General features: G+C 42.8%; 1 protein-coding gene across 2 annotated transcripts in view; it reads right to left on the bottom strand.

The window, feature by feature from the left end:
* The window catches only part of LOC124139626, a 42,414-nt gene extending 20,483 nt beyond the window's left edge, over nucleotides 1-21,931 (bottom strand). Inside the window, exons 1-2 of one of the 2 annotated variants that reach the window (XM_046506854.2) lie at nucleotides 21,635-21,931; nucleotides 1,206-1,340 (exon numbers count right to left, since the gene is read on the bottom strand). In XM_046506854.2, the coding sequence (XP_046362810.2) occupies nucleotides 1,206-1,312 (107 nt within the window). In that variant the 5' untranslated portion in view covers nucleotides 1,313-1,340; nucleotides 21,635-21,931. Of the gene's footprint in view, nucleotides 1-1,205; nucleotides 1,341-2,461; nucleotides 2,636-21,634 lie in introns of those variants that run through there. The other variant, XM_046506855.2, reaches the window with a different exon arrangement.
* Between the last annotated feature and the right edge of the window lie 560 nt (nucleotides 21,932-22,491).

Below are 22,491 nucleotides of genomic sequence, written 5' to 3'. Positions count from 1 at the left end.
TTTGGGTTTGTAACTTTGATCTAGAATGGATCCCATGATTGTATTCATCATATAGGTGAAACGTTAAACTCACGTTTGTTTGCACAGTTCTAGACAACCACTTGCATAGTGTAGTTAACTTAGATTATAGTTCAGTAGAGTTCAAGACTTCAGTAAACATTAGTGTAAGCAGTCTGTGTAGATACATTGCCATTTAGTATTATACCAGTCAGATGGATCAGTTTTGTATTGTGACGTATATAACTTTCTGTCCACAGCAAATTTACCTATAAAATGAACATAACTGCTATCTGGCGAAAGACTTTTTATAGAAAATACTGTCTGGGTAACTCACTACATGTAACTGTAATGAAAATTATCATAAAAGAGTGTAAGTAGTAGTGTAACCCTTTCCTACAAATAAAGTGAATACAGTTTGATCTATTCCCTTTTAGTTCGTTATTATTCATCCATAAACTGCCGGAAAGAATCCGACTGAATAGTGTTTTGACAAAAGATGAGTGGTGCTGTTTAGACAGCCCTTAGTAACTAAAAACTGCTTGAACATAGATTAGACCACCTCACATTGGTCAATTTGTTGGACATGAACTGAAAACTAAAATGCTGCAGTTTAGTTTTTCGTTATTCAAAAGTACTGAAAAACTAAACAGCTTTTGGACATTGTAAGACGAAAATATTAAATGAGTTTCAGTGTATTTGACCACAATACTGTAGTTGTTTAATATACAGCCTTTGAATAACGAACCCGGTGCTGGCTTGTTTTTCGTTATTCGAAAAACGAATAACGAACCCGCTGCTAACTTCAGGCCCCTCTTTTAATCTACGTTTTGCAGAAGGGAACAATCAAATATTTGATGACAAGGTAACCTGAAGTTTTGTATACACAATGCCATTTAGAAAGTGGTCAAATGTAATAAATGTAATATTTGGGATAACACTTTCTTAGTTAAGTACAGATTCTCGTACTTTTTGGGGTTCAGTCCCGGGATTCGAACCCATACTGCCAGAGTGAGGCACCTAATCGCCAGCACAAAAATCGGACGGGACTCAACCCCCCTAAAAGTACGAGAATCTGTACTTTACTAAGAAAGTGTTGTCCCAAATATAACATTTGTTTCTAAAGTTTGGTTATTTGACAGTTATGTTCGAAATATTGAACCAGAATAAGCACAGAACATTCAATCCCAAATAAAAAAAAGACTCACCCGTGGGTCACGTTAGTAGTATCCATCAGTGCCTCACAGGACATGTTGTCTTGTCCTATCACGTGACTGACTGCACACACCACGATGACGAAAACACAGGAAATCATGATATCATATGTCTACGTCTTCCTGGAACTTAAAAAATGGGCAAATACTGTGAAAACCATACACCGTTCCACAAAAAATGTTGCAAAATAGTTCGGACCGTTAATCAAATGCACGGCAAATGACACCAGTCCAATAATCTGATTAACACATGTTTTCATAAACATGCACGTAAATATGCAGATAATACGTTATAACGAACTGACGGATATGATGTACTGTTTTCATCTTCCCGAGGAAAGGAAGTTAACTGACTACAAAAGTCCAGTTTCCACTGGAAACTGGACTTTTAGAGTCAGTTAACGCCCTTGCCTCGGGAAGATGAACTGTTTTTTCGTCCGGGGCATTTGCTTTATATATGCTGTAAGTATGCTTATAATGAACTACGGTTATAACGAACTAAACTTTGAGTTCGTAATACTTGTAGTATACTGTAGAAGGATTACAATAACAGCGATAATGATATGATTAAGAATGTGTTGGATAAAATATCTAAAACTGGATAATACAACTATTTTCTTCTTACCTTTTCCTTGCGTACGTACAAAGAGAAGAGAATTTGACAGTCTCAGTCAACCACGCCAGAGTATTATTATCAAAATGGGGCTGCTTCACGTGTTGTTTGTGTAGAGAGGGTGAATAAACATTTTTTATATGTCTGCATTTTATGAAACGTACACCGTAAACAAACTGAAGACTACGCGTATAAACCAAGATGATAAAAACCTTGGCTCAATTGAGTGGCATTTTGTGCATCTATTCCTATCAAGGTTAAACCTATCATTTTGGTTATCCGTGTTGTGGGCTTATTCCTATCAAATCCATGAGTAATTCAGCTATTTGTAAACTTAGGAGATACAGCAGTCAGATACCATGTTGGTGTTCCTTTTTCCAATTACATCGGCAACTACTTTCAGACGAATCCTTTTTCGTTTTTGTCAGTTATCTAATGTGTCCTCATACCAAGTGATTAGCACGTGCATACACGCGTCTATTAAGTATTTCTACCGTCAACAACATCAACACAAATTACGATAAAAGCAGCATGCACTGGTCTAAATATGCATATTACTGCTGCAGAAATAAACTGTGAGTGTGTGTACGCAAGACGCCATTCTGGAACAAATGTTTACAAAACTTCAAAATCTTACCTTTTTTTCAAAAACGGATGCGGAATGGTACGGAAAATAAGATAAAACTCTGCGTGTTACGCAAATGCCGAAGATAATCCCAGAAACAGACTAAGAATGCATCGCTCCAGTATCGGACTGTACTATCAGTAATGATTATGCTACCAGTCGTACAAAACATCATCACCGTTTAAGCCGACGTCATTATGCTAAAAGTAGGTCGAAGTTCAAGGGACACTTTATTATCGCAAGTGAAATTCCATTCTTTCCCCTCTAATGTGGAATTCCCTAACAGCAAAAGCCTCGTGTTGAAACCCAAGACATCAGTCAAACAATCTCCACCTCAGGCGCGGCTTCACGCCGTGCGTGCTACAGAAACCCGCTTCAATAAAAACAAGGTAGCATGCAAATAAAATCACAAAGGTACGGAAGGGTTAGTTCCAAGTATGCATTCTGATGGGTTTTGTGAGAAATGTGAGGGAGTGTGTGGGTGTTCATTGCTGACCGAATTTCGGTCCCTTCCCCCCTCGACGTCGGTCCCGTCTGTGTAAGACAAAGTTTACTAGGGCGATATCACATTGGTGTAAACGCCACCTGCTCGTGTGTTGCAACGGACGTCAGAAGTCTGAATCCGGTAATCACAGAACTGCTAACTTGCATTCAGAGACAATCTCATTCCGCTGCCTTCGAAATACCTCTGGCTGCAGTGGAGTAGTTATGTATTGCATGGATTCACAGTAAACCTGCAACGCCAGATCCTGCCGCATATGGTTCGTACGCCCTGGCGGCCGTTTGTTGAGAGTGGTCGTTCTTTGTTTAACAGGAAAAAGGCAAAATGGCTCACTAACCCCCTCGACCTCGACTCCAACTTCAAGACATGAAAAAGCAATATTTTCTCACTGACTTTTGACTTTTCTCGGACTTTGCACTGCACCTCTCCTATTGGAATACAAACTGTACCCCCATTTGGAAAATAATCCATGAAGTAGTTTTCAAGTTATAGGTCGCACAAATATTGAAGTAAAACAGTTAAAAAGAATTTTTTTCAGAGAATACACAAATCAAAATCAAACTGTGCACTGAACCTTTCCTGTTAGCATAGAAAATGTTCCTTTAATTAAATGTTCCTTAAAAAGAATCCATGTAGTAGTTCTCAGGGTATAGGTCGCACAAATGTGTAAGTGAAAAAAGGAACATGGCTGTATATTTCAGTAAATTCAAATATTGAAATCAAACTTCGCACTGCACGTCTCCTATTGGTACAGAAAGTGTTTGAAAAGAATCTTTGCACTAGTTTTCAAGTTATAGGTCGCACACATAAATGTCCTCGGAAGGAAGAATAAATAGTATTTTGTCAGAAAATACACATCTCAAAATCAAACGTTGAAACGTACCTCTCCTATAAGTATCGAATACTCAAAAATAATCCATCTGTATGACGGCGATCTGTAATTAATCGAGTCTGGACCCAATAATCCAGTGATTGACATCATGAGCATCGATCCACGCAATTGAGATACAATGACATGACCGTTAGTCGCCCCTTACGACAAACATAGTCGCCTCTTACGACAAGCATGGGTTGCTGAAGACCTACCCCCCACCCGGATATTCACGGGTTCGCCTCTTACGTCACTCTACGACACTAGGGGTTGCTGAAGACCTATTCTATTCTACCCCGGATCTTCACGTGTAAGAAATAAGGTATATTAGGTTCATATAGGTATAAAGTCATATTAGGTTCGCGACTGTCCCTAGTTTGTGTGACCGCTTCGAACTATGGATTCCTGCCTGTGCTGGAAAAGGGTCTGTTTGGCTTGGAAGAGCCGAGTGAATCACAGACACGTGAAGTTCAGTTTGACCTCACACACTGGACATGCCATCAAACCGATATTCATGTATCTAGTCCTAACTGTTTTCATACACTCGGGGGTACGATTGGCCCAGTCGTCCAAGGCGCCGCAATTCGCTGAGCAGAGTCGCGTCCCTTTGGCACACCGGAAACCTATGATTTTTGGTTTGTCAGCACCATACCCGCGCTCGTGGGTTTCACTAAAGTGTTAACGTCTGAGACCTGCCTCACTTCGGGCTACGTATAAATGAGTACGTTAACTCACTCACTCATTCAATAAACAATATAAATGTATTTAGAAAAGTCGTAAACTTTGTAGTGACATGACCACATCACTGCAAAAAGATTCTAGCACGTGAGTGAGTATGGTTTGAGGTCCGTTTTTAGCAATATTCCAGTGGCGGGAAATACCAAAAATGGGCTTCACACATTGTACCCATGTTAAGAATCGAGCCAGGGTCTTTGGCGTGATGAGCGAACGCTTTAACTTCTTGGGTACTCCACCGCCCTATCAAGGAACATTCCGCGATTACATAAATGAGGAAACGGCCTTTCAGAAAAAGGTATGTTAATTAACCATTTACATTTCTGTGACGTCATGTACTGCTCGTGCGGGGGTGGGAGTGTCTTTATCTTAACTGCAGTATCAGTAACATGTTATATAGTTAGACCGGGGGGGGGGGGTCGGGGGGGGGGGGGGGGGGTATGCAATGTCTTATCTGACGTAACCTTCACGATCCAAGGTCGTGAGATAAACATGAAAATTGATACTAATGTCAGTTGTGTCTTGCTGTTGTTGGTTGTTGATTTATGTGGAATCGAACCTCCCTTATCCGAACACTTGCATATGTACATAGTTAGACGTCTTTTACTGGTTGTCTATTTGACATACTTTTTTGAATCGAACAAATATATTTAAATACGATACACTACCCACGGAGATCCGGGTTAGAATTGATCTTCAGCAACCCATGTGTGTCGTAAGAGGCAGCAAACGGGATCGGATGGTCAGGCTTGTTGACTCGGTTGATACATGTCACCGTATCTTAATTGCGTAGATCGATGCTCATGATGTCAATCACTGGATTTTGGTTTTTTCTAGATTTGATTATTTACAGACCGCCGTCATATAGCTGGAATATTGTTGAGTATGGCGTTAAACTATTTTACAACGAACTAACAAATAAGCATACGTTATACAAGTTAATCAACAATGGTGATTGCAAGCAGCGTTTTGTATGTCATGACACATAGGTGGGGTGAAATGGAGTTTTCACGCGACATTCAGCAATATTCCGGCTATATCTCCGATATCGATCTACGCAATTGGGATACGATAACATGCATCAACCAAGTCAACGAGCCTGACCACCCGATCCCGTTACTCGCCTCTTACGTCAAGCATTGTCGCCTGCTAGGACAAGCATGGGTTGCTGAAGACCTATTCTACCCCGGATCTTCACAGGTCCTCACATGGGTTGAATGTGTGAAGCCCATGATAATGTTAGAAGTGCTAGAAGCGGCTTAAAAACACTCACTCAAATAGACAATGCTAAAACAGAAATGACGGAGTACAATGAATACAGACAATGATGTAAGTCATGAACAATATAAACAGCTGGCGCATGGCCTTTATAACCAACGTTGGAACGTTTTGGGGTTTTTCCCTCAAATCCTCGCAGTGGGAACTCGGTCAGATAGATGTACGTCAGTGTGTCCGCGTGCTCGACTATGTGTATATGCAGGGACGTTGTAACCCATTGAACATGCGCCGAAGCCTAACACAATGGACCTCATTAATCAGACCAGTACGGTAAATGAAGGTTACACTTGACACGACACGGCCGAAACACTTAAAACTGGCAATGGGTCGCTAAAGGGGCATTCACACGGTACAACTAGTTGCATACGTCAAAAGTTGGTCCGACTTGCGTATTCACACGATGCAAATGGTTGCATGCAACAAATTGTATACAACTAGTTGTATCGTGTGAGTGCCCTTTACCCAGTGCAGCAAATATATGTTTTCCTTACAAGGAAAATTGACCCGAATTGAACAATCGATCAACATTAAACATTTACAGAAACTAACCAATTGAAGAAATCCTTAATTAAACCATAAGGACCTTATTTGGGGGTGAAAGTGAGCATATTATTTTTAGCCTAGATCAAGCGATGAAATGACTTTCTTAATTGCTTGGAAGCCGTAAAAAAACACGCGCGGTGATTCAATGTTGAATGATCAATGGACATGTTGTCGGTTCCTGGTGCTGCCAAACGGAGGAGACTGATGCGAATGTTCGTGAATCCCAAATCTCATCTTTGTGTTTGTTTGTTTGCTTGTTGTTTAACGCCGCACTCAGCAATATTCCAGCAATATGACGGAGGCCTGTATATAATCGAGTCTTGACCAAACAATCCAGTGATTGACATCATGAGCATCCATCTAGGAAATTGGGATGCGATGACATGCATTAACCAAGTCAGCGAGCCTGACAACCCAATCCTGTTAGTCGCCTCTTACGGCAAGCATGGGTTGCTGAAGACCTATTCTCTACCTACGAATATAGGGCGTAATGCCACCATTAGCCAAATGCGACATCGTAGCTTCGTGCTGCTTCTCTTGTACAATCCGACATCCACGTGTGGCTATACAGAGCTACGAATCGCGGCTTCATTACGTGCTACTGAAGTTCGGTGTTTATTTTGAGGGGGTGAACAGGTGGTCAAGTCATATCGGGCGCCGGAATTCGCCGAGTTCATAAACCTGTGATCGATTGCTGATATCCCAGATTGCTCCTTGTCTCGAGGTTTGTCAGCACCATACCAGTGCTCGTTGATCTCAACCAAAGCGGTGACCCGTGAATATAGGTCTTCAGCAACCAATTCTTGCAGTGAAAGGCGACTGTGTTTGTCGTAAGAGGCGACTAACGGGATCGGGTGGTCAGGCTCGATGATTTGGTTGATGCATGTCATCGTATCCCAATTGCGCGGATCGATGCTCATGATGTCAATCACTGGATTGTCTGGTCAAGACTCGATTATTTACAGACCGCCGTCATATAGCTTGAATACTGCTGAGTGCGGCGTTAAACAACAAACAAACAAACATATGAGGCGCCGCAATTCGCTCTGCAGAGTTCGGACCTCAGAAACCTGTGATCAATGGTTGCAACTCATGACGTCTCTAGGTTTGCCAGCACCATACCAGTGCTCGTGACCCGTGAAGATCCGGGGTAGAATAGGTCTTCAGCAACCCATGCTTGTCGTAAAAGGCAACTAACGGGATCGGGTGGTCAGGCTCGCTGACTTGCTTGATGCATGTCATCGATCCCAAATGCGTGGATTGATGCTCGTGATATCAATCACTGGATTGTCTGGTCAAGACTCGATTATTTACAGACCGCCGTCATATAGTTGGAATATTGCTGAGTGCGGCGTTAAACAACAAACCAACAAACCAACCAGTGCTCGTCGATCTCACCAAAACGTCTCAGACCTGTATCACTTCAGGACATATACTGTGCAAATAAGCATTAAACTAAACGCATTCACTCAATCCTTACCATAAACACATTCCGAAATAAGGAAACACTAATTTGAAAGCAGTTACTTAATGGACGAACATTAATATAGTTAAAAGCCTGTATGCCCCTTTAAGCCTAACAATCACAAATAGAAAGGGACATTTTGGCAACAAGACTTGGCACGTTTTATTTGAAGATAAACCCTTTCCGGAAACGTATACCATTTTCTCGCAATTATCACGAAAACCACAAACGGAACATGCACTTTATCTAGTTTTTCTTGTATTTCTGTCCACCAGATTGCGTAAGAACGGTTACGTATTTGCAGCATTCCGTGCAGATCGCCTCCAACATGCTAAGCATGCAACGGTCAAAGACTCTCCAGGGATGACGCTCGCCAGATTGCTGGAATATCTTGCTATCTCTCGGAAAGGGTATGCAAATATTTACCTGTTAAACATAAGAGTACAAAGCGTACATAAGATCTGACCACTTGAGTGCCTTTGTTGTGCAGGTAAAATAGCTTGGGTTACCTTGACCTTTCGTGTCTATTCGGATTATCCTCTGACCTACATCGGGCGAGAGTTGCGTAGCGATATTGCACTATATCTATGTCAACCTTATAACGATCGATTCCTCTTATAGTTCGTGGGGCGGTCGGGTAGCCTAGTGGTTAAAGCGTTAGTTCGTTACGCTGAAGACCCGGGTTCGATTCCCGACATAGGCACAATGTGTGAAGCCCATTTCTGGTGTCCCCCGCCGTGATATTGCTGGAATATTGCCTAAAGCGGCGTAAAACCATACTCACTCACTCTTATAGTTCGTACAGCATGACGGCTGAAGTTTTGGTTTTTTTAATGGTTAATAGAAATATGCATTCTACTACTAATACTAATAATAATAATGATACGTCATTTATATTGCGCTATATGACCACACCAGAAATTATGACCCTGGTCATTTCATTCTCAGCTCCTTAGGGAGTATAGAATCCAAACTGCCTGTGAAGCGGTAGAAGGTCACATTACCATCTCATCCTACCGGGTAACCATTCACAGCTGGGTGATTAGAGGCATATTTCTGACAAAGTCACTTGTCTAAGAAGACACCACATGTCTTACATATGCTTCAGTGAAGGGCAGGTCAAGCGGTCACCCATCCAGTTACTTTCCGCGACCAACGTTGCTTAATTTCGCCTTAGTTGTGACCTATGCGCTGTTCACAGGACCACGTGCCACCACAATACGGAGCAACATGGGTCACGACTGACGCCAGATTGTATTGTGCAATGAGATCGTCACATGAACTAGCGAAACTAGTGGATGAAGATTCCAGCTTCAATCGAGATCCGACGCCAACCGGAATATAGGTGGGCCGAATGATCATTTATGCCGTGATCCCTGGTTAGGTTATATCTAAGGACTTGTTGGGGCGGTGGGATGTTGGTTAAAGCGTTCGTTCGTCACGCCGAAGACCCGGGTGCGATTCCCCACATGTGTACAATGTATGAAGCCCATTGCTGGTGTCCCCCGCCATGATATTGCTAAAGGCGTCATAAAACTATATATACCATTCACAATATCCTGATGTGGGAAACTATATACCATGTTTACAGATGTTTTAAGATGTTTGCCTCACATGTGTTTGATTCATATATGGCTCTACGATCGAGCCCAGAAAATCCAGCCTAGTTCGGTAAGGGTGGAAACTGGACTTTTATAGTCGGTCAAATCCCTTGCCTCGGGAAGATGCAGAATGTCGAGATTGTAAACACACAATGACTGTTTCATTTGGAAGTACAGGCTAATAGCGCTACTTAAATTAGGGTATAAAAGCAGTAAACGTCTTCAGTTAAAACGATATTAAAGAGTGGGTTGTGTTCAACGCCGCTTTTAACAGTATTCCAGTTATATCACGGCGTGTCAGCTTAATGTGGGAGGAAAGCCCGAAGTGATGCAGGTCTTAGACGTTTACCACCTCGGTGAAACCCACGAGCACGGGCATGGTGCTGACAAATCTAGAACATAAATAACGATATAAATACAGTAGGAAATATAATTTCACCTGAAATATACTATATCAGTTTTTCACAAAACCATAATTTATCTCAAAGCTATCTTGTCACGAGGGAAAGATCCACACATCAAGCATTCATGGTTTATGAGATGATGAAAAGGAATAGATAAGTATGTTCCATAAAATTTAGGAATTAAGGAAATGTCACCCTAGTGCACTGATATCAGCGTACAGACCAGAATATTTCCCAATAAAATCGATTTCCCAAAAAGGTCATTGTCTTGGATATTGCTTTAACAAGAAATAAATAAGTTTGAAGCAATCGCGTTAAGTCGAACAGCCGTGCGTCTATCCCTCCTGCCTGTGCAGCACAAGAAAAGATTACTGTACATTAGAACAGTCACCTCATCGTGCTTACAACGCTGAAGGGGGCAGTCCAATTTGGAAATTGAGAAAAATAAGCACAGCACGTGAGTAAATATGGACAGCCATTCGGGACTTAATGGAAAACTGAGGGATAGATAGCATTGGGGAGATTTAGAAGCCCGGAGCAAGACTTAAATCACGCAGGTCTCGCGGCGTGCTGTACAAATCTCGTTCGTCGCTAAGTCCTTTGGGGAAGAGAAGGATGGCGAGATTTAGGGTTCTACTTGAGTATGACTAATCGAATACCCTTGTCTCTAACCAATTGGTCATAACGTGTTGGGCACTATGTCAAGATGAATAGATGTGGCCAGACCCCAGACAGATTGTATTGTGGTTAACTAGGTCTTCTAGTTCGTGAAAAAAAAAGGCTGACGCGGCGCGTTGGCTAATCCACTCACTCAGCGTCCTAAACAATGCGTGTGATGGAGATTTGATATTTCAGCTTATCTCAACCTTTTTATTACATCGTTTATTGTGTGAATTTATATTTTAACGACAGCCATTGTAAAAAAACGTTTTCTAGGATATAGACGAGTGAGTGAATGAGTACGGTTTTACGCCGCTTTTAGAAATATTCCAGCAATATCACGGCGGGGAAAGATATAGACGAAGTAAAAGATATATGAATATGGATATATGACCTATGAGCATAATCAGTGTGATTGTGTTATTAGGCCAGTTAAATATATTATTGTTTCTCATGGATTTTCTTCAGAACTGACTGGGTTGGGAAGGGGGATTTTATTTGTGTGGTTTTTTTTACTTCTTCAATGGGTAGCAAACCTATAACGGTTAACCTTATTCTGATGTTCCACAGTGCCTACAAATAATAATAAATTTAGGTTGGAAACAATTTGGGGGTGGTCGGGCCGGACATGATAATAAGGAAATATATTTAAGAAACCTAATAGAGGAATCGATAAGTGGGAATTCTGCAATATTCCAGCTATATCATTCCCGCCTGTAAATAATTGGATCTGGGCCAGAGAAACCAGTGGTTGATAGGATGAACGCCGTCTGGGAAAGATGGCATTCAGTCACCTGACCACCTGGCTGCAGATCCTTGCCACCTGGCTGCAGATCTTGACCACCTGGCTGCGGATCCAGGCCACGGATCCTGACCATCTGGCAGCGGATCCTGGCTGCAAATCCTGACAACCTGGCTGCAGATCCTGACCACCTGGTTGCAGATCCTGACCATCTGGGTGCAGATCCTGGCCACTTGGCTGCAGATCCTGGCTACAGATCCTGGCCACCTGGCTGCAGATCCTGATCACCTGGCTTCAGATCCTGATCACCTGGCTTCAGATCCTGATCACCTGGCTGCAGATCCTGGCTTCAGATCCTGATCACCTGGCTTCAGATCCTGATCACCTGGCTTCAGATCCTGACCACCTGGCTTCAGATCCTGACCACCTGGCTCCAGAGCTTGACCACCTGGCTGCAGATCCTGACCACCTGGCTGCAGAGCTTGACCACCTAGCTGCGGATCCTGACCTCCTGACTGCAGATCCTGGCCACGGATCCTGGCCACCTGGCTGCAGATCCTGATGACCTGGCTACAGTTCCTGACCATCTGTATGCAGATCCTGACCACTTGTCTGATCTTATTCTTCTCTTGTACTGGAGACCATTTCTGACCCGTAATCCCACAACGTTTCTTCTTTTCTGTGCTTAACCCGGGCAGCTTGTAAGTACACAGGCCTCGCCTCGTCCAAGCAAATGAGTGGTCAATAGTATGAGCTCTGAGTTTGTTTTGTTTTGTTGTTTTGTTGGGGTTTTTTTTTTTTGTGTGTGTGTGTGTGTGTGTGTGTGTGTGTGTTTGCGCGCTTTTCCTAGTCCTGACTGATGCCGATTTTATAGTGAATACCCCACTCAGACACAGTATACTGATTCCGAGCAGACAAGTCCTTGTTTTGGCCCCTCAATGCTGAGCACCACACAGGATACACACAAGTACCATCTTTAAATGTCTTTGGGTATGACGCGGCCGGGGATAGAACCCCGGACCTTCCACTCTCGGGGAGATTTCAACCCATACTTGCCGTAAGAGGCGACTGTGCATGTTGTAAGAGGCGACTAACGGGATCGGGTTGTCAGGCTCGCTGATGCATGTATCCCAATTGCGTGGATCGATGCTCATGATGTCAGTCCCTGGATTGTCTGGTCCTGACTCGATTATTTACAGACCGCCGTCATATAGCTGGAATATTTCTGAGTGCGGCGTTGAACAACAACAAACAAACAAACAAGATGCGTATCCCATCACGCTATGGGTATCTTCGGAAGCAAAGTCTCGCCTTAAAAACGTGACTCAAATCGAGACAAGCTGATATATCTTACTCTTTTATACTATAACATAGCCTTGTGCAAGGTGATTTTGTTCCAGAATAGATTCCCTAGTTCTTTAAAGCGTTGTATTTTTTTTTAAAAAACGTTCAAATCTGTAACCCTTAACTTGTGGGCTTACAGGTGCGCGTAGTTCGTGCGTCACGTGGCTTGCCTCTTCGTGCAAGCACGCGCAGCTCGCGAGCTGACTGATTTACAAGTTGTGTGTGTCGAAGTTAATGGCTCCTGAACAAGACGGCTATACCATTGAATTTCGTTTGAAAGCCAAATGAAAGGTAGACGTGAGGACTGTGGGAAGTTAATAGCGCTTGTATATCACATTTTGAGTTAAATAGGTACCGACTGCGCCGCGCTCACGACAATGACTGTCTGCGAGCCTTGCTGAATATCTTGTTTATATCTAACGTTGGAACAGGCGTGCCCATCTCGCCTTCAAAACAATCTTCAGAGAACAGTCGTCGATTATTACACATGTGGTTTTGTATTCATCTTCGACTGTTTTTAGACCTAGTATCAGATGTAGTATTTCATGAATTCGCTTTGGTGAAATTTCCAGTAGTCGGAACGATCTTTGCAGAGGCCAAGGCCTCGTTTCCACAAAGCGATCGTAGCGCTACGATGATCGTAAGAATATGTTAAAGCATGGCCGTTGCGATCACCTTAGCCCTGGGATCGCTTTGTTCAACGGAGTCCACGTCAGATAACAACATATCGGCAAGGGCTGGGACGAGTCCCCCTATTACCCGACCCTACCCGGGTAACCACTGTAGGTCTCAAGAGACAGGTACAAAATGTCCGATTTGGAATTTTTTTACCATAGCCCTGGCAAAACGTATTTAAATACATGTATTAAACAATCTGGTCATGCATACACTGAAGTTGACTTTAGTTATATCTTTATTCAACCACATGAAAAGTCAGAAGGAATGGGTCATAGTCAGAAAGAAATGGGCACATAGTGACTTGTAGTGCAACCATAGAGTTCTAGATACTTTTTTGTCATTAAACAATATATTACGTGACTAACCACGGATTCCGGGTAGTCCTGTGGGTACCCGGGTCCTACTCGGTGAGGTGAGGTGAGGTGAAATGGGGTTTAACGTCGCGTCCAAGATTATTGCACTTATATAGCGACGTGCATGCACGTGTGTGTGTGGCCGCTTGTACTAGTCCGGACTGATGCCGATTTATAGTGCTAGCACACTGAGATACCATGCCGCAGTTTAACATGAATACCCCACTCACACACAGTATACTGTCTCCGAGCCGACCAGTCCTTGTTTTAGCCCCTTAATGCCGCGAGCGTCAGACAGGGTAACATCAAGTACCATCTTTTAACGTCTTTTGGTATGACGCGGCCGGGGATCGATCCCCGGACCTTCCGCTCTCCGGGCGGACGCTCTACCACTAGACCACGAAGGCGGTCTCCTACTCAGTACCCACCCGACCCAGGTACCCGAGTAACCCGTCCCAGCCCCAATATCGGCATATAATAGCTAAACGGAGTACTTTGAATAATACATAAATATTGTGCTTATATTTTCAGTAATCTCCGAGAACATACCCCTACAGTAAATCAATTTTATGAAATGATTGTGACATGTAAACCCATTTGAAGGCGACTTTTTCATTTTGAGCTGAATGTTTTTTCGAAAGTATTAGTGGGTCAAAGTGAAGATTTAATTTTTTAAAAACCCTTGTAAACTGACCTTTAAACAAATGCAACAAAAACAAATTACGACAGTATTGGTAATAGCAACCGTAGTGGTAGTAGTCGCAGTTGCCGGAGTAGTAACAGCTAGTAGTAGTAGTAATAGTAGTAGTAGTAGTAGTAGTAGTAGTAATCGTTGTTGTCCTAATTTTAGTGCTTCACATTGCACCAGCTGTAGACACGTCCACCCACAGGAGGAAAAGCTGTGAGTGAGTATAGGTTTACGCCGCTTTTAGCAATATTCCACAATATCACGGCAGGGGACACCAGAAATGGGCTTCACACATTGTACCCATGTAGGGAATCGAACCCTGGTCTTCTGCGTGACGAGCGAACGCTTTCACCACTAGGCTACCCGCCCCCCTGGAGGGTAAGTAAAAACACCCTGTTCGTCGTGACTGTAAACAGACCTAAATGACATTCGCTGTGAGAAAACGTAAGACTGAAAAGGAATATCTACGTTAGCTTATGCCCAAGGGTTTATAAGCAGCATAGTAAGGGTCACATAACACATGTCGCCACTAGGAATAGTTACAAGAGGCCTGTTGTCTTTCAAGCGCTGTAGACAGTGGTATTTTCCCGACATATCGAGCATGTTCTTTTATAAAACATAATATCTTTATATAGATTTCTATTTTCCTGTTGCAAGTGGAAGAGGGTGACGTGGATCGCTGCGCATATGGTTACTGGTTTGTCTGGCACGTATATTCAACAACAAAAGTTCCTGTGACACCAATATTTTAGTGTATTTTTCAAACAAGTAAAGTTTGGTTTTCAATATTGTAGTACATGTATGGAATCAAGTCACAAAAACGCAACTGTAACAGAAAAGCATGCATTCCATGCAAAAGTTGACTTTTATGCAAGCCTCATGCATTTCACTACCCAAGAATGGATATAAAAACATGTGCGTTAACAGGATTCCATATGCATTGTTTAGCATCGTGCTGAAAAGAACCACTCAGAAAAACTAAATTACGCAATTATTCAACACCTGTCCGAAAATGACCGTCTGCGAGCCATTGGTATGCTTGAAGCAGGATCGAGTCAACGTCATGTTGCAAGACAATTTAACGTCCACAGAAACACCATTTGGTGTTTATGGCAACGTTGGCAACAGTGGAATGCAGTCAGAGACCATCCTCGGGGTGGCAGGCCACGCGTAACCAATAATCGACAAAACAACTGGATTCGAATAACACACCTACGAAATCGATTCCAGCCAGCAACAGTGACTGCAAGAAGCATCCCTGGCCTTCGACAAGTATCTTCATAAACCGTACATCGTCGCCTCAGATGTGCAGGGATTGTCCCCAGAAGACCCGCAAGACGTGCCATTTTGACAGGAAACCACCGTCAAGCACGTCTGTGTGGTGCAGATAGCGTCTACGCTGGACGGCCAAGCATTTGGGACAAGTTCTTTTCACTGACGAGTCTCGTTTTCACCTCAACCACAGCGATGGACGGATTCGAGGGTACCGACGTCGAGGTGAACGTTACGTCAATCATTGTGTCATAGAAGAAGATCGGTTCGGGGGCGGCAGCGTTATAGTATGGGGTGGGATTACAGCAAGACAGAGGACCCGTTTGATAGCGGTAGAGGGAAATCTCAATGGACAACGAGATCATCGGCCCTGTTGTTCTTCCGTTTTTGCGTCGTCATGGCCCAGGCATTACCTTTCAACATGACAACGCCCGGCCTCATACTGCTCGACTTGTTCAGGATTCTCTTCAACGTGAATGCCCTCCCCTGGCCGGCTCGCTCCCCTGATCTCTCACCAATCGAGCACATGTTGGATGAGATGGATCCACACACTCAAGGAACCTCGAAACATGCTCCAGCAGATATGGACAAATATCCCACAGGACTTTGTGCGACGCCTGTCCATACCATGAGAAGATGTGTTGCTTGCATCGCAACCAGAGGTGGACACACACGCTATTGATTTTTAAATTGACATTTTGGCATGTTCATGGGGGTTTTTTTTATGAAATCACGCATTTTCTGAAGTCAGTATGGCAAATTAAACCATTTGAACACTTACAGGCATTAAATGTTATTCAATGTCACAGGAACTTTTATTGTTCAGTATATGTAGATGACATCATAGTATTTTATAAAACATTTTTGGAACATTTAAATAACCTTAAGGCAGTATTCCAAAAGACCAAAGAAACAGGACTCACTCAAAAACCAAACCACTTGAACACTTACAGGAGTCTTTTTATCTGTTGCGAACCGAAATTGTTTCAGATTTGGTAAAAAAACATAACTTTGCATTAAAGGAACTTTTGTTGTTCAGTATACTATGCTGCATATACTGTCGACTGCGACGTAACGCAACAGGACCCGAGAAGATCCGGGTTGGAATAGGTCTTCAGCAAACAATGCATGTCGAAAAAGGCGACTATGCTTATCCCAATTGCGTGGATCGATGCTCATGATATCAATCATTGGATGTCATAAAGCTGGCATTACGGGGGCACGGGTGGCCCAGTCGCCTGAGGCGCCGCGATTCGTTGTGCAGTGTTGCGTCCCTTGGGCACGCCAGAAACCTATGATTGTGGGTTCGAATCCCGGTTCGCCCTGATTATGTTTCTAGGTTTGTCAGCACCATACCAGTGCTCGTGGGTTTCACCGAAGAGGTAAACGTCTGAGACCTGCATCACTTCGGGCTTTCCTCCCACATTAAGCTGACACGCCGTGATATAACTGGAATACTGTTAAAAGCGGCGTTGCACCCTACTCACTCACTCTACTGGCATTGCACGTTTAACCCTTTACTGTAGAGTGCGAGGCTACACTATGTATATACATACATACATACAAAGGAAACGCCATTCAAATTAATTTTAAAAATACTTCGTAAGTGAACAGTATAGGGATAAGACTTTTTACATAGTAAGGCAATATACTTCTCACAAGTAGTTCAAGAACTCCGATTCTTTCACATGACTATAATTTGTCATATGACAAATTGACTATACTAATATGAAAGAATCGGGTGTTTTTTTAACTTCTTCTCGATAGTATAGGGGCGGTGGGGTAGCCTGTTGGTAAAGCGTTCGCTCGTCAAGCAGAAGACCCGGGTTCAATTCCCCACATTCATGGGTACAATGTGTGAAGCCCATTTTCTGTGATATTGTTGGAATATTGCTAAAAGCGGCGTGAAACTATATTCACTCGCTCTCTTTTGTCCTGTGCAAGTTAAAATCATGTAAATATTGACATTGCCAACTCATTCTTGAATCTAATTGATTACGTAAGACCTCTTGCACAACAAGAAACATCAGATACCTGTGTTGTGAGGCTCTGATAGACTGCGCAACCCTTACAACCTAGGAACGTTATCAGTAATTTACGGCCCCTTAAAACTTTGTAGTTTGCATCAGGTAGTAACTGCGTATTATCCATGCATCGATTGTCCATTGCCCAAAACATAGACAAGTTAACACCAGCAGTTGACGTCTATGCAACGCTACTGTCATACTGACCCGTGAAGATTCCGGGGTAGAATAGGTCTTCAGCAACCCATACTTGCCGTAAAAGGTGACTATGCTCGTCGTAAGAGGCGACTAACGGGATCGGGTGGTCAGGCTCGCTGACTTGGTTGATGCATGTCATTAATCCCAATTGCGTGGATCGATGCTCATGATATTAATCACTGGATTGACTGGTCCAGACTCGATTATTTACAGACCGCCGTCATATAGCTGGAATATTGTGCGGCGTTTAACAACAAACCAGCCAACTACTGTCATACTACGAGAGATGAAAGAAACTACTGTTCTACGCTGACCTTTCAAACTGTTGTTTTTTTATTACAAAACACACATTACTGAAGCGTCCTTACAGTAAGTCAATTTACTCCAGACAACAACCTCTTTTAAGTCCCAAACTGTTAGCAAAGGGTTGAATCAAGGCCTTGTAAGACTTTGTCATGTGGAATAATGCAAGGTCATCTATAGGCTTAGTCTACTGGCCAAATGTGTTTTGTATGCAAATGAGATATAGCACTCTTATCACCTTCTTTTGTATGTTTGATGGTGTCGGACTCACAGTAAATAAATAGCATGTCAACCGATCTCGAGGGGTATATGGCGTGATGTTCCCTGTGTGTGAGCCGTGTAACTCGAGCTGTAGGCTCACACACAGGGTACATATCACCGACATAATTAATAAAGAGCCAGAATATATGTCCGACGTATCACCCAGAAAAAACGCTTTGATTCAGCCATTTTGACAGCTGAAAGACGACATAAACGAACCGAGTTACATCCCTTTACTCAATGCATTGATAAACATCGGTTCATTTCAGCTCAACCATACTTATGCGAGATAAGGTAACCTAAGATGTTTTCCAATTGATTTCTCAGAAAATAATTGCCCGCTCCTTGACAAATTAGTAAGTCGTATTTTCATGTAGGGTGAGATAATGTCGCATGTAGGCTTACACACAGACAACTTAAAGGGGGTCTGTGCTCGTTATAGTTAGTGTTTGTTTGTTTGTTTGTTTGTTTGTTGAACGCCGCACTCAGCAATATTCCTGCTGTATGACGGCGGTCTGTAAATAATCGAGTTTGGACCAGACAATCCAGTGATTGACATCATGAGCATCGATCTACGCAATTGGGATTCGATGAAATGCATCAACCAGTCAACGAGCCTGACCACCCGATCCCGTTAGTCGCCTCTTACGACAAGCATAGTCGCCTTTTACGGCAAGCATGGGTTGCTGACGACCTATTCTACCCCGGATCTTCACGAGTTATAGTTAGTGACTTGTGTCAGACATTGTATGTGTCAATTAGGGTAATGGTCAACAGAGGGATTCATATGCATCATGACGATTTTGTTTACAAACAAGTTGGTTTTGACCGATTTGAATCAATTTGTAAGGGTTGCCAATTGATCCGAGCCTCGTGCCTAATTTTAGTACAGTAAACTACGTTTATACCGAACACGCTTATAACGAACTGACGGATATAGCGAACTTATTTTTAGTCCCGACCATTTGTTGTATATATGTTGTATGTATGCTTATAACGAACTACGATTATTACGAACTAAAATTAGTGGTCACCTCGAGTTCGTTATAACCGTAGTTTACTGTATAATAAAAGTCTTGCCAACACAATAAAAATCAGTTGGAAATCATTTTCAAAATATATCGTCCTAGACTTTCTGTAAGCAACCAATGTCATGTTAGTAATTTATAGAATTAATATATAACCGGTTATTGACATAGTTTCCCTGGACGTTTACCGTTAGTTAGGTTTATTTCCTGTCAGACCGATGTTTGAAAGCCATGTTGAGATATCTGACCCAGCCGTTGACCCACTTTGAATAGGAGCCGCGGGCACTCCGTTGCCAATCGTTGTAGAAGTGTGACGTATTGTAGGTCACTTCTGTTTAACATTTATTCTGGCACAGATTTTAGCAAAAGGGGGTCAGTCAGCGTAATCTGTCCGTTCTTATGGTTCTTAGTGGTTCTTATATCCTGTGCAGGTTTTTACATCACTAATTGGGGGCACCTAGTGGTTATTCCGGGATGAAAGTGGTCCCAAGTGACCTCTGCTTGTAGTATGGACACAAATGGACAGGTGATACAGGCTCGGTGACTTTGTCGTTTGACGAGTCATTGCACCGTTGCTCATTATATCAACCACTTGTTTGTATGGACGTGTTCAGACTCCATTAGGGGGGCGGTCGGGTAGCCTAGTGGTTAAAGCGTTCGCTCGTCACGCCGAAGACCTGGGTTCGATTCCCGACATGGGTACAATGTGTGAAGCCCATTTCTGATGTTCCCCGCCGTGATATTGCTAGAATATTGCTAAAAGCGGCGTAAAACATCACTCACTCAGTCACTCAGACTCGATTATTTACATGCCGCGGTGATGTAGATGGAATATTGCAAACTACAGCGTAGAACAACATTCATACTGTCAGTTCATTTGAGGCTGCGGGTGGCTCAATCATCAAAGGCGCTGTTTGTTGTTTAACGCCCCCCTCAGCAATCTTCCGGCTATATGACGGCGGACCAGATAATCCAGTGATTGACATCATGAGCATCGATCTACGCAAGTGGGATACCATGACAAACACCAACCAGCGAGCCTGACCACCGATCCCGTTAGTCGCATCTTACGACAAGCATAGGGTTGCCTGTTAAAAGCATGCGTTGCTAATATAAAGATCAATTCTAAACTGGATCTACAGAATTGCGTCCTTTAGTCTTGCTGGAATCCGAGATTCGCACTGATTGTGTTTCTTGGTTTGAACCAAGGTCATGAAACACGCCGTTTAAAAAAATGAAAAAGGGGTCAAAGCGGCTTTTACGGTTAAAGGGTTACGTGGAGATGCTTGATGTATATAATATAGTATCAACATCAATCCCAACACCGCCTTATCGTGCATCCAACGTTCATTGTCTACTTTATCATAAGTGCTTTGTCCTCGGATAAACATACAGACAGAAGATACAACAGACAGATTTTAGGGATGTTTATCTATGATGGTCAGGGATACTGCTTGAAGAACGTGATGCAGGGACAGTTTGTAAATACTACATCGTCAAGGAACGTCGGAATAGCGAGTTAAAATTTAACGTCTCATCGACATTTTAGCAGAGCTGCGACAGAATGTCAGTATAAAATACGGAAACAGTATTGACGTACATAAGCGACGGTATGAGTTAAAGCATTGAAACGAACGCCAGTATAAGTAAGACAGGGTGTCGATATAAGGTACAGATGCGTTATAAAAAATGGAACGGGTATTTAATATAAGATAACAAGGTGACATTGCTTAAAACAACATACGATAAAAGATTATTAGAAATGTTACGACACAATTGATGAGAAGCCATTATTTAGGAGAAAAAGAGTAGCATTGGAAAGAAACGTCACTGACCATTGGGAGAAACATTTGAATAAAGTGAAGACAACCATCAACGACTTTATGAGTGAGTGAGTAGGTTCTTACGCCGCTTTTAGCAATATTCCAGCAATATCACGGCGGGTGACACCAGAAATGGGCTTCACATATTGTCCCCATGTTTGGGATCGAACCCGGATCTTCGGCATGACGAGCGAACGCTTTAACCACTAGGCAACCCGACCGCCCCACGACATTAAGAAACGAATACATGTATAAATGGATTATCCCTGCACATTTAAGTGTAACTATTAACTGCTGTCTAAACATGTTGAAGCGTACATACAGCAACAGGTTAAATCAGAATTTAAACGCGGCACGAGAGCCGCCTAGACTGTGGACTACAGGTGGGGAGATTCGGGTCAGTTTGTCTTACCTGGTCATGTAGGTGCACTCTCTTCAGGATATATCATCCAGGTGTACTGTGCATTTACTTGTCCGCGTCTCGACTGAAGTGCAGTCTCCAAGTGATAGAACGCTACCCGCCAGCTTGAGTGTTAGAGTAGGTCACGCCAAGAGCTGAGAAGATGTGCAGCCCACGTGCTAAACTTATCTATAACAAGGCTCACAGAAAAGAAAATTGTTTTCCTGAGTGACATTTGCATCTGTCTGACTACAAAACGTGTATAGGAGTAAAGGTGTTACAGTCTAGTCTGTACCGCATCCCCTCGTCACGTGGTGATAACAGAGTCTCTGATTGGATGGCCGACTTACAAAAATGGAACGGTTCGCTATTATAACCAGACCAAATTTGTTTACTCAATACGCATACATCAATCGAGGCATATGGAAATATTTGAAAGCTATTTCCCTCGGCGACAATTTAGGGGATGTTGTCGTAATTATTTCTGTTTCTTTCATACATTCCAGATGCATTAAGAAAAATAGGTTTATTTCAAGACGACAGCACAACGGAAAAGTACAGCTTTCTTTAATTTGCTTCTCGGACCTTACACTAATTCTCTTCGCTGATTCTCTTTTTGTGAATTTGTCAAAAGAACTCACTCTCACTTTAGTTTCCGTTGATTGCTTGTAGAAAGTTGCTCCTAAATCACATTCCAATTTGTTAGAAGACACAACCTTAGAGAAAGCCGAGCAGGCTTTGATTACTGCAGGGGCGTGAATACAAAGTAAAAATATCACCCTGGGAAAAAGCTTCCCTTTATATCTTTGTAACCACACTGCGTTTGCTATGTTGAAAATCTTCTTTCATCGGCGGTTAGTATTTACAGA

This window comes from Haliotis rufescens, unplaced genomic scaffold (genome assembly GCF_023055435.1).
Source record: "Haliotis rufescens isolate VD_foot unplaced genomic scaffold, xgHalRufe1.0.p SCAF_7, whole genome shotgun sequence".
NCBI classification, from domain to species: Eukaryota; Metazoa; Mollusca; class Gastropoda; order Lepetellida; family Haliotidae; genus Haliotis; species Haliotis rufescens.
This window is presented reverse-complemented; position numbering and strand designations above follow the sequence as displayed.